Below are 13,372 nucleotides of genomic sequence, written 5' to 3'. Positions count from 1 at the left end.
GTCGTCTGTCCGTCTGGCAGAAAAAACTCAACAGAGACCAGAAGGAAGTTGGATAAGAACAGTGGTTTTGGTTAAGAGATAACTAATTGATTAAAGATTACATATTTTTGATTTTTTATATAGAATATGGTTTAAGACTAAAGCTTCTTATTTTTAGAATATTTTCACATTAAGAGCTTGGAGTTTTAAGTTATAATTTTTATGCTCTCCCCACCGTGCAGCTTAAGTGCATGTAGATGCATATTGTAACTAGCTATCTGCAGGCGTGCCAACTCGGCACGCCCCCCTTTTGGCGGAGAACCCTGCAATCCAGCAATCCAGGGATCCCAGAACCTAGCAATTCAACCATCCGGCTATCCGGCCTTCCAGCTAGCCACTCCCACAGCTGTGCCAGGCTACAGCCCTCTGGCAATCTGCTCTTGGCCAGGCTAAAAACTCCAAAGCCCAAGACCAAGACCAAGACCCTTCAAGGCGATCCCGTACACAATGTCAAAGTAATTGGATGACTTTTCATTGTTCTTGGGGGGAGATGACTCTCAAGCTGGGATAACTTAAGGTACCAGAAACGTTGGAGGTTCTCTGACATATTGAAATGCTTCAGAGCATATGCATCAATGGCTTTTGTGAGTTATTTGATCTGAGGTGCAGTTGTTTTTTTGTTGAAGTGGACGCCAGTTGCCTTCCGTTTTTGGTTTGGCGTTAATTACAAGCGCAAGCTTTCGACTTCTAATTTGCCAAACAACTAATTATGGTAATTATATATGGTATAAATGGATAGCAGCAACTGGTAGACAAAATGGCTCCAACTATTTTGCTTTTTTTTTGTCCAGCTCGAGCTCTGTTAATTAATGAAACGAGTCGAAATTTAAGTTTTTTGTCAAGTCGCAGACGGCTCCATTAGTAACTGGCTATTGGTTTTGTCAAATACGCAAATAATTATAAATGCTGAGCTCGAGACAAACTAAATTGAAAGCTGGTTTTAGTCGGGGGCGTTTTATTTTCAGTTTTTTGTGTATTTGCAGGTGACTCTCAACTCCAGTTTCCGTCGATTTCATTGAGAAATCGAAGCTGCAGCCCGAAGGTCGCCAAAAAACCTCAAAGATGCGAGAACAAGTTTTAAGTTGTGAGCCAATTTCTTAAAAGACATCACTCTTGATTAAAATCTCTCTTAGCTCAGAGCCAAAAATATCCCCGTAAATGGAATAAATTTATATATTTTTTAATGTGTTAATAAACTTGTATGTATTTTGCTAATGTCTATCCACATATGGATGGCGAAGCTTTTAAAATTGTAAAACGAAAAAATGTGATAATTATTCAGTTTTAAAATGGCTTTGTTTGGGTCTCTTGCCACTCCCAGCACTACCAGCACTCGGGTAGCCATCAAACTAAAACCTACTTGGGGCACGGCACTTGCAACCAGCAGCCAGTTGCAGATTGCAACTCGCACTCTGTGACAAGGCAAACAAAAGCCGGCTAACAAGCTATGGCGGCCAAAAAAACCACTTTAGCCGTAAAGACAAGAAGGCAGCCATCCGGGCAGGGTCCTGAGTACAAGATATGGCCGAAAAGACTTAAGCCTGGCCTTAAGGAGGACCAGCAGCAACAGCAGCGGGAAAGTTGCAACTTATGAAAGTGCACGCACTGCTTTTTGTTATTTTCGTTGCTATTGCAGCTGCTGTGTGTTGCCACAAAAATAAAGAAATAATTTCTGCAGCTTCCATTTTTATTTTTTCTCGGTTTGTTTTCGTTTTTTGTTTTTTCTTTTTTGTTTAAAGGGGCAAAAGTTGTGCTGGCAGAGCAGTAAGTCAGCATTTGGAACTTTTATGCAGGCACACGCCCCTGCCCCATCATGGGCGTAGAGTCCAAGGGGAGCGCAGGTGAGAAAAAGCCAAGGGAGGCAAGCAGACGCATTAAGCACGTGAGGCGACAAGGCACTTGGGGAAAAAATAATGGATATCCATGATATTCCATAATGAGAACTGGAGTTATTAAAACCGAAAATAAATAATATTTCTCAGTGTAAGAGGGCATCAGCGATGACGATGTCGGCAGCTACGTGGTAAGTGCATTCAAGGGGAGACGCAATGCGTTGGCGGAGTAGGGGCTTTGGGAGGGGGAGCAGGAGCAGATCTGAGGCGGATTGGGGTTATTTGGGGGGCACGGTCCCATATAATTCGTAAGCTGTGGAACGTGTTTAAATACGCAAATACTTGCTTAAAAATAATACGCCAAACAAAGCAGAAACACAAAGGCGCCAAAGGCCAGGAGTTGCAACAAAGCGGTGTGCGGAAACGGAAGAAATCCAGAGGGGGGATTGTGGGCGGTTTGTTGCAGCAAGGGGATCCGCATAAGGAATACAGGATGTTCTTCGAACAGGAAGGAAGCAACCCGACTGGCGGCTGGCTTGTATTGCATATGCCACAAGCTGTTGTAGCTGGCAAGTTTATGGCACGGAATAGAAATATGCATTTATTTCGCATACCATAATATTTTATGCGTTATTTTCCGCAGAGACGGCCAACTAACCATCTTCAGCAGGCAGAGAAAGAGCCATAGCACCAGCGATTGCCAAGAAATGCATAAAGTTTTATAGTTTCGCATTTTTTTGGAGCTGCTCGAAATAGAGGGAGTGTTCTGTGGTGGAGAACATCACGCATACGCCGGGTGTGCTGCGCGAAAGTAAATCAATTTTTATGGCCACTCTGCTGCAAGTAAGAGTGCTCGTGATGCCACACAACTTTTTGGCCAACAAGCCAAGCCCCGTTATCAGTGCCAGACGACCAAGGACAGTTGCCTCAGATGATTGCCATATCAGTTGCAGGCAACCATTCGGGGTTCTTTATAGAAATAATTAATTAATTCTGAGAACATTACCTGCACCTTGTTCATCCATCAAACAAACACTGACTTTGTAGTGATACTTGTATACTTTTTTAATAAATTGTTGCCGCAATTGGTTTTCAATAATTTGTTACACTGATGCCTGATTGTTTAGCTAAATGACTCTGCTGATTGCATTTTAATTTTCTCATAACGTGGTGCTTGCATGACCTCATCATTTGTACGATTTGCAAATGCAAATTGAATGATAATTATTTGGAGAGACTACCCCTTATATTCGTAAAATATTCTATATGTATTTCGGATTTGATTCACCCTGCTGCCGAAAAGAAGCCACCGATTTTAATGAGCCCCCGTCAGAATGAATCAATGGGATTGCATAAATTAATCTGATGACAGCTCATAAAATGCAAACAAAATGAAAACAAATTTAAACACCGTCGGAAAGAACATTTTGTGAGAATGTGTATATAGAGGGAGGGCGTGTTTTAAAGTATTTTTGAATGCGCGCCCATTTCCAAGAACTGCAGACCCAGAGCCGGAGGAAAAACAACAATGAAGTCGGCTCCCCAAAAAACTTTTGCCTTAAAGTGAAGCGAGACTTACAGCGTGTACGACAACAATTTGCAGGCATTGTGTGAATCGGGCAGCCCCAGGAGGGGGCAGTGGCATAAAGGGGCTATTTCCAAAACGTGACCCAGACAAAGTTTGCAAAATTTTCTAAAAAAAAAACAAAAAAAAAAAAACGAAAAGGGACACACAGCAACGCCGGCAATATTTAATGTTTTTTTAATTAGATGCAGTCGGCGTGGCGTTTTCTGCATTTGCAAACAGCCTCGGCTTGTTTATGAATTGACAGCGCAGTATATAAAATATACTTTATGTACTTTACTTTATATACCCCCGCTTTGATCAGCATACAAAATTACAAATCAATTTCGCATTTCGCGTTTCAACTTTAATTTGGTTAGCTTCCCAGCCAGAGAAGACTCCCATTTCGACAGAGTCGAGGCAAAAGTTTTTATCGTCATCTGAGGAAGGCTAAAATTTGCATATGATAAATTATTTATTGCCACGAAAATATGCTCTGGTCTATCGCGTGCAAAAAAGTCCCTAGCAACTTTCCAGACTCGCTGAGAGATTTGCATAGAAGGCCGCCATTCCGGCCCCAGCTCCGGCCACGGCCCAGTCCCTTTCGCTTTCAGTCTAATCCGTTTGGGCCCGGCTTAGAATCATGTACTCACCCTGGAATTGCTTGGCGTTCGTCTCGAGGACGCCGCGCAGGCTGCTGGTGTGGTGGTGGAGCAGTTGCTCGAACATTCCGGAGGCCTTTTCCCGGAGCTGCGATTCGGTGGCATTGTTGCAACAGCTTCCGCCGCAAACGGCTCCTGGAAATAGAAAGGACATAGTAGAGGATTTAGTAATTGCCTTTTATGGAGAGTGCCCACAATTAACTTAAACCTTATAGACTACAAATGCATTTGTCTGAAGCCCACATGGCAGATCATCTTCTGCTGCGCCCATATCATTTTCAAATTATCGTACAAATCAAAATCAAATATTAAATGTTTGCTCTCCGTCGGCCGTGGGCGTGTGGGTTGTCTCGTTTAATTGTTTATGGCTCTAAACTGGCAGTGGGCGTGTTGGCCAGCTTCGGCAACTACAACTACAACTACAACTACAACCACAACAATTGCAATGCCGCCGCGTGGGCTTACCAATTTATCCACATGTACACTATAAAATATACGTCGAGAAGTAGGAACTACACTGTATCTGTTTCGTCATTGGCGGTCGTGTTAATAACTTTTAAATTGCTCATAATTGCAAATTTTGTTGCTGACAATCGGAGCAGTTTTCCCGATGCCAGCCATTAAACTCGCCGCATGCCACAAAGTCGCACAGTTTCCACTAAAATAAGAGCCACATTCCGCTAATGACAATGAATAGTTGGCAGCTGAAAGCAGAGCAAGGAAACAAACTGGGCTAAAACGATTTCCAGCTAACTAATCGTTCTGCCCCAGAAAAGTAGAGAAAGAAGCCCCCGAATTGGACAATATATATGCCAACAAAAGCCAGTTGATTGGCAAGGCTTACGGGCAAAAATTGAAAGGGAATTGTTTTGGGGGATTGCTGGTATCTGCCAAATACTTTTTCACGGACTGCAATAAAATCCGAGACTATATGTGTGTGTTAATGAGTGGGAGGCTCTGTGGTGTGCGAGTGCCCCTTCCACAATCCCATCATAAGTTTGTAGAGAAACAAATCGTGTGACAAGCTTTTTATGACAACTGCAATGACAACAACAGACACGGACTTTTATGGATCTGCCTCGGCTCTTGCCTCGCTATCTGCCAGTTTTGTCTTTATAGTTTATAATTTAAATTAATGGCCCTTACACGATGTTAATGCGAGTGCCGGCCCAGACACCATCATCTACAGAAATTCATATGCAAATTGATGAGTTCGTGGATGAGTGGTCCGATTCGGTGGCCATATGTTGCCGTCGTAAAATTAGCAACTGAAATGAATTTGACAAAAGGCCGATGCTGACTGCATCAGCGTCTATTTTTATTTATTTTGACTTGCAGTTAACAGCCTCACAAGTAGTGAGCCTCTCAATAGTTTTCACTCCGTGATGCCATCGACCGCAAGGCCGTGACACATATTCCGCTGCCAGTCATGGATGGAAAATGAAATGGAAAACAACCGACAACTGACAGGCGACTTGGTGGCATAAAAGGTTTGCCTTTCAGTTACTGGATATCTCCCACCGATTGACCCAAAGTCAGTCAATCAGTCAATCAAAATTGACAGAAACTGAATGTAAACAGATTCCCTGCTAGCTTGTTTGCTTTAGTTTTGGTTTCCTTCAAAGTTTTTTTGTTGTCCCTTCGGTTGCATTGTTTAAGTTATCGATTAGAAGATGCCCCAAGGGCTCTTTTGGCCATGATGTGTTTATGCGTTTTGCCAACTACTCGACCATAAATCAGGCAAGCGGGGAGCTGTTGCTATGGCATTTGGCCAGAACCGGAGGCAGACTCTCTGGCGTCACTCAGTCAAAAACAAAAATTAAATAACAAAAAAAAAGGAAGCTGTAAGTGGAAACCAGTGGAAGTTAAACCTGCTCCGTACAATGTTGGGGGAATTCCTTCCTTTTGACTCTTGGATCTGCCATTTCAAAACGATTCCTTTCGTTCTGTTCCGTTCCGTTCCGTTGCGGCCATCGCCTCTAACTCTTTTTTCTATTACTCAAGAGCTCAAAACTCGAGCAGCAGAAATTCAATTCAATTGCTGCAACGTGCATGCATGACACACACACACACACACTGAAACACGCACCGTCCTGGACAGGGCAGGATGCATACATATATCATGATGTGGCCCAGAAAAGTATGCTACAGAAAACGGTTTCTGGCAACGGGCTGCCAAATTGCCAAAGCACGTGAAGAGCAACTAAAAAGCGGGAGAGAGAATAGGGGAGAATTGGAAAGAACCGATAGAAGAAACAGTAAACTGAGAAAAAAATATATTTGTTATAAGGGGATTTTTTTAAAGGATAATAGGTGACTTTTAAGAAAGTTTTTTAAGATTTCTAACAAGCTCCCTTTTTAAAAGATTCTACTCTAGAGAATACAAAATATTAAACCCTTTACCTACAAAAAAGTTTTAAAAGGATAACAATTTATCATATTTCTTAGCTTGTTTAAAAATAGCCTTTTATTTTTTGTTGTGCGAAGTGGGGTGTAAAAAATGCAAATCTCATGCATGACCAGAAATGCTCTGCCAAAAATACCAAGGCACGGCCCTGACCGCAAAAAGAAAGATGCAGCCGGGGGAGTATAAGGGGGGAGTAGGCAATGGCACCATTATTCTGCCACTGCCCCTCTGATACCACGCCCCTGTGCTACTGTGCTACTGTGTGGGCCTCCCCATCTCTCTATATATATATATTTTCAGGCCTTGTTTTCCAGCCTGTCACCGCAAATGCAACTGACGACGTGTGCGAATTTGTTTACTGTAATTGTCTTCACTGTGGACTGGCGAAGCGGAGGCAGGGGCTGGGAGGAACAAAAAGAGGAAGGGGGAGTGGCTCACACACACAGGCAGAGATAGGCTTCTGTGGTTACTTGTCGTTTGGCATTAGCCAAGTTGGCTGGCAGCCAAGAAAGCGCTTAGCCCGCAAAACACTTGGCTCTGGCTTTGGGAGTGGATTTTGCATACCTTGACATATTTTGAGTGTCCTTACACCGCCACTCCCCACTACTCTGGCTTCCCAGAGCAATGCATTCTACAACTCCGTGTGGCATATGCCACTTGTATGCGTTTTCAATTTGCACAATTTACGGTAAACGTGTTGATAATAATGAAGCCAAGAGCCAGGAGAGCCTAGAGAATTCCAAGCCCGTCAAAATGTCGAAAAGTTTCTCCCCCAACCTGGCTGTAATTAAAAAGGACAGACCAGTGCCTGTATTTCTATTTTAAAATTAAATTCCAACAGTCCCCAAAGATTATGTTAAAGGGGTATATTAAATATAATAACTTTTCATGTCATGAAAAACTCCAGCCCATCGAAAATATTTATTTAAGAAGAGGGTTTAATATATAATCCCCCTCAAAAATATTGCTGTTTATTTGGAGTATAATTTACGGCCTTGATTGAAAATCAATTTACTTTCCCCTTCAGACGACACAGGTCGTAGCAAATAGTCGGAGCGATTGCCAGGGGCCATAAATTCTCTAATAAATTTACGAACGTCCAACGCGCACTGCAACACAAAACCAAATAAAAACATCCGTTGCGGCTTCCAGGGAGGGGGTTGCATGTCACACACCATAATTTCTTCTCTCTTATTTTTATTTTTTATCAAAAATTGTTGACAACTACTTGTCAAACACGAACAATTTGTGCAACGGCCAGAGGAGTGATAACAATTAAGTCAACAAATGGCCATGGTGGCAGGGGGGTGGACTAGCGTCAGAGGTGGCGATTGTAGTGGGGGTTAGGGGTTAGGGAACCCCATATCAAGGCACTTGGCCTGTTGTTCGTTTTATGGTCCGTTGATTTCTGTTTGCTGTTATGACACGTATGTCCCATAGAACACATAGATCATCATCAGTTGCGGCAGATCCAGAGGCCCGACTTTTCCCGCTTTCACATTTCCCGGAAAAGTCTACGTCACCTTCTGGTTCGTTGAACTTAGCCCTCTCCTGTATGCTGGTACTCTGGTATCTGGCATTCCGCTATTTTTTATTGGCCACAATTCTATAGTTGCCATTTCAATATCTTATCGCGGTCTGGGAGCTGCCTTTAATTCGAGCCGAATCAATGTCAGCAAACATATAGCTGCCTGTAGCGTTATAGATATCGATGACAGGTAAATCCATGTCTAAAAATGGTTGGCAGTACAGTGGAGCTTGACTTTAGGGAATTTTAAATTATTTAAAATTTTTGTTGGTGGAAAAACAAAAGAGTTTTGAGAAACAAAGGCTATCTGTTCCATCGAGAGTTAAGCATTTGTTTCTTTTTTAGAATAATTTAATAATTGTTTAAAAAATATTAAACTCTTTTAAAACTTCTAACCTATTGTAATTTTTACTCTACAATCATAAATAAATCTAAAAATCATCCACTATCTACTACAATTTTCAATTATTTGCTATTTTGCATATGTTTGGCAGCGATTATGTGGCATTGCAGCTGCCACGCGGGAAATCGCAACAATTCTGTTGGTAAATTGTTAATGTGCCGCATAAGTTTTCAATTTGTGTGGCAAATTCCGTACGGATGGATGCTAACGTGCAACATGGCTGGTGCTGATGGTGTTGGTATTGCTGACATCGAAGCTGGCAGATTTTGGCGCCACGTCTGCGTTGCATGTAAAAATTATTGCATCGGCTGTGGCGACAATCTCTTTGCCGTTTATTTGCATTCGCATTTGAATGCGCACACCAGTGTATCTTGTAGTTGCAGTTGTATCTATGTATCTGTGTATCTGTAGCTGAGCAGCTTCCTTGGCCCGTTGCACGCACTGCACTTTGTGCACTAATCTTGCAATGAAAATGTCAACTACGATTATGCGTGCCACACGGAGTGGCATGCCCCCATATTTGGCGTCTTGCTAGATTGGCTTACATTTCGGCAGGCGGATTTTGGCGCCACGTCTGCGTTGCATGTAAAAATTATTGCACAATCTCCCGTTGCCCCATGAAATATATTAAAAATTTAATTGAAAAGCAAACGGCAAGCCACTCCACTTGCCACTGCAACTCGGGAGCAGTAGTGACAATTATTAATTATTTAGATTTATGGTGCGGCAGTGGCCCGTCTGAGTCAATCTATATGCAAATGCCCGGGGGATATCTGCCGGAGGACTAATGGTGGGGCTTCAGGGAAACTGGATCGGTTCGATCATGAGGGGCCTGCACTCTGTCTCCTCGGACAGATCGCAGATATTCCTCAAATGCGAAAGATTTCTCAAATGCGGCGAACAAAGAGCTCGCTGCCAATAAACAGCATCCATCTATCAGAAATGCCAAATGCAGTCTATAAATAAAATGCAAAATGCAAAATGCATTTTATCCCCGGATCATCATCATTCTCATGATTCACCATCATAATGAAGTGCTGTTGTGGCTGCCACAGAATCCAGGAAAAGACAAAGAGCTGGAGCCCGAGCCAGAGCCAGAGCCAGAGCCGGGGCATTAAATATACTTAAGTAAACAAAGAAATCGAAATCGAATTACACCAAGATGGTTGCAAGCAAATGTTAAACACACAAATCGAAAATAAACGAAACATTTCGCTTTTGTTTCTGGATTTTTTGTGCAAACAAGAGGGCAACAAACGAAAACAAATAATTGAGGAAATTGCTGACAATAACCAAACACACAAAAAACAAAAAAACAATTACAAAAAAAGCAAGGAGCAGATGCAGCAGCATTTTATAATTAAAATCAACTCGAGTTGCTTCTGAATCCGAAGCGAGCAACAACAAACAATTGCAAATTATACAACTGGGCGCTCAGCAACTGGAAGAGTGTCTCCCGAACGGACTCTCCACCCCCCTTTTAGTTCAAACATTGGTGGCAAACAAAGGCCACAACAAACAAACAAACAAACAAACAGCTGCAAAAAATTGAACAAATTCTGGGCTCCCAGTTGTCCCACGAACGTGGCCAGCTGGATGATTCCAATGCGATGCACTTGCAAAAAATAATAATTGCGTAAAGAGTTTTATTTATTTTTTAAGTTTAAAAACAAACCTAAATTATATAAAACATTGATCGATTTTTTAGTAATTAACTTCCGATTTACTGTAGTTTTTTTTTAAGTGCCAGACCTCGCTAATGGCGATCTAGTTGCTCATGCCCCAGGTCCTGCTCCTGCTCTCGATGTTGCTGCAAATTGCTGCGGGTAATCATAGTGCATGTTGCATGCAAATTAACGCATCAACAAGCCCCCGTTTTGGAGGGCCATGGGATCTGGAAGGGACCCCGCATAAATGCCATTTTATGAGATTATGCCAATGGGAAAATATGCGCACGAACGGAAGCCCACTGGGCTGGTTTTGGTATTGTGTTGGCTTTTGTTTTGTTCTGCTGCTGCTGCCGCTGCTGCCGGGGTAATCCTATTGTAATTAACTTGTTTTTCTGCCATTCCAGCCGGGCCAAGCAAATGTCATGCCGGCCCGGCGATTGCCAGCCAAGCGAAAAAAAGTGATAGGCTTAATGTACGCAAATTCCTTCTGATTGCCGCAAATAAAAGAAAAGTAGCATCTGGTGTTGCACTTAAGAAATGAGTCTCATCAAGTTCATTATAGGAAATTGTTGGGCATACTCGTACTTGGTACTCAGTTGGTTCAAAAAACTAATCACTGAGGGCATAATTTGGAAAGTGGCTGCTAATATAACCAATCAGGGCTTACCATTGCGTAAAGGGAGCATTACATCGTACAATTTACGACTGGAGATTGTTCTAAATTTAATTAAAATCGACTAGTTGCTGCAGCTGATAAGCTTTGATTATTATACAATTAACTAAAGTGGAACGGAGCGATCCGATTCGATGCATTATCTGACAGAGGCGGCTATATAATTACGCTGTGGCAGCAGTTCTGATGTCTCGTGTTGCAAGTATTTCGAGTACCACACTCGTATTGCAATTGTAACATAATGCAAATGTGCCGAGCCAATGGACGGCAATCAACTCAGGTTTCTGGCGGAGTTGGCACAAAATGTGGAGCACAAAAGTGAATTATGACAATTCAGAAACAGTAACAGAAACAGAACCAGAAACAGAAACCCCTTGAACACAACAATTAGGTCACATTCTTATTTGGACAATCCACATTTTGTTGTAGCACTTAAACAGAACTTGCAACGCACCATCCTATTACCCGGGCCCCGGGCCCCGTGTAATAAAAAATGCTGCCAGGCCCAGACTCAGCATAAAAAATATATATAAAATAAATATAATAAAAACCTAAAGCAGTTCTTGTTTGCGGGCGTAAAGTGGATTTTTGGGTCAGTCCGGGTCCGGAGACACAGAGGCTCCGTAAAAAAATAGAAATGGGTGGAGCTGCAGGGCGGGATGCTGGCTGGGAGTAGCATTGTGTAACTACAATATAGTTGGCGTGTAATTTGTTGCATGTTAGTGGCTTTTAATTATATGTTGATTATGCTACGGAGCAATATCAGGCACACAAAACAAACGACCAGCAACAACGACCAGGCATGACAACTAGAAATTGTGGCACGTACAGCATAGACAAAGGCCAAACCCTGCCACTCTGATACTCCGCCAGCATGCCACCCTGCCACCCTGCCACTCCGCCTTCTGCTGACTTGCAGAAAATATCTGGGATATAGAAGAGCTACAAAAAATTCAATTAGTTTTGTGTTTGCGCATTGCATGACAACAATAAGAGCTCCGTTCCACTTACCTAGCACCTCCACCTCCGCCAGTTGGCCCTGCCCCAACCCGATGGGTTGCCTGAACTTTGTCTCGTAAATGTTTATTAAATTGTGTAACGCAAAAGGTGGCAGGGAAATGAGATTAGCAAACGATTGGCATAGTTAGCATTTAAAAGGAGCTTTCAAGACAGTCTTAACTATCTCTTTACTGAGATTTCCAAGCTTAGATTGAAAATCTACTATTAGGGTATAAGGCAAGCCCAAAATCCTTTGAAAAACATAAAGTTCACCACTAAATACTACTTCTCTTTCATTCCACCTTTAGTAATAAAAGTGCTGGCCAAGTGCGGACTGTAACTTCTCCATCTGGCCGGCGTCAGACAATGGCCAAGAGAGGTGGGACAATAAAATTGCAATTTACCTGAAACGTGTTCAATGCTTCAATATTTGCCTAGCTCCTTCACCCACACAGATTTTCTCGCTTCGCAGAGAAAAAGAGGAAACTGCTAGAGTGCTGAATTGAAGCGTTTGGCAAATGCCCGCAAGTCCTCTTTTCGACAGTTTTATGCTTTTTTTTGGACGGGTTGGAAGACCTCGCAGGCAAGTGCAGCACAAATTGCGCATACGCCGCGTTGACCGCGCCATGGAAGCCTTCAACCCGGAGGCGATTTATTCGAGGTGGTGCAAGAGGAAAAGGAAGAAACGATTCGGCCCGGTACTAAATAGTTGCCTCACAAATTTAGCTGCGGCCATTTCAACGATGGAGATTTTCAATTACGCCCACAAACAAGGCCAAATCGCTGGGGAAAACTTTACGCTTTCGCCATAAAAATCAAAGTTAATGCGGATACACGCTGCCAGGGCAAAGGTTCGGGGCTATGGCCAAAAAAAACTGACAAAAACGGGGTAAATCGAAAAGAATAAATATTGAATTTTGGCGTTAAAGCCGCAAAGTAAACAAAAAGCCAAACAAAAGACCAAACGCGGGCAAGAGCAAACAATTTCGGGGATTTTCATTTCGGCTTCTTTCTCTTGGCCCTTCCACTTGTTCTCGTTTTAAGCCAAAACAGCCATTGTCTTATTCAGGTAGTCACTCTGTCATTCATTCAGTTAGGCAGCCAGCCAGCCAGCCAGCCAGCCAGTCAGTCAGTCAGGCAGTTACTCAATGGACTGACGATCCCCTCCCAAACAAACACTTTGGGGTTTAGATTTTTCGGGGGTCTTGTTAGTCGAATCACGTAGGGCGCTTGGGGCGAGAAAAATTTGCCAAGTTTTTCCACAAAGATTTGGCCCATACATGAGAATTTTCTCGCCTGGTTTGTTTGTCAAGAGTGTGTGTATAGATAGCGATTTGTTTTGTTTTATTTTGCATTCTAAAATTCACGTGCTTGTTTATTTATCAGCTCCCGCCCAGCCGACGTCATCGTTTCGCTTTGCATCTCCGGAGTCCGGTCTCTAGGAAAATTCGCAGAAAATCATCTTCACGCTTTTCCCTGGCATTGTTTAAATTATATGAATTTTTGCAAAAATATCTACATATACACGTTTTTTGTGGTCTGCTTCGTTTCACGGAAGTAATTAGACGTACTCATATATGTGGCCTCCCTCCATT

The 13,372-nt window shown here is 42.6% G+C and overlaps 1 protein-coding gene across 1 annotated transcript in view; it reads right to left on the bottom strand.

The window, feature by feature from the left end:
- LOC6506993 (division abnormally delayed protein) overlaps nucleotides 1–13,372 on the bottom strand; it is a 58,468-nt gene that overhangs the window by 7,460 nt on the left and 37,636 nt on the right. Inside the window, exon 2 of the mRNA XM_001956828.3 lies at nucleotides 4,089–4,232. Within this exon, the coding sequence (XP_001956864.1) occupies nucleotides 4,089–4,232 (144 nt within the window). The remainder of the gene's footprint in view (nucleotides 1–4,088; nucleotides 4,233–13,372) is intronic.

This window comes from Drosophila ananassae, chromosome 2R (genome assembly GCF_017639315.1).
Source record: "Drosophila ananassae strain 14024-0371.13 chromosome 2R, ASM1763931v2, whole genome shotgun sequence".
Classification (NCBI taxonomy): Eukaryota; Metazoa; Arthropoda; class Insecta; order Diptera; family Drosophilidae; genus Drosophila; species Drosophila ananassae.
This window is presented reverse-complemented; position numbering and strand designations above follow the sequence as displayed.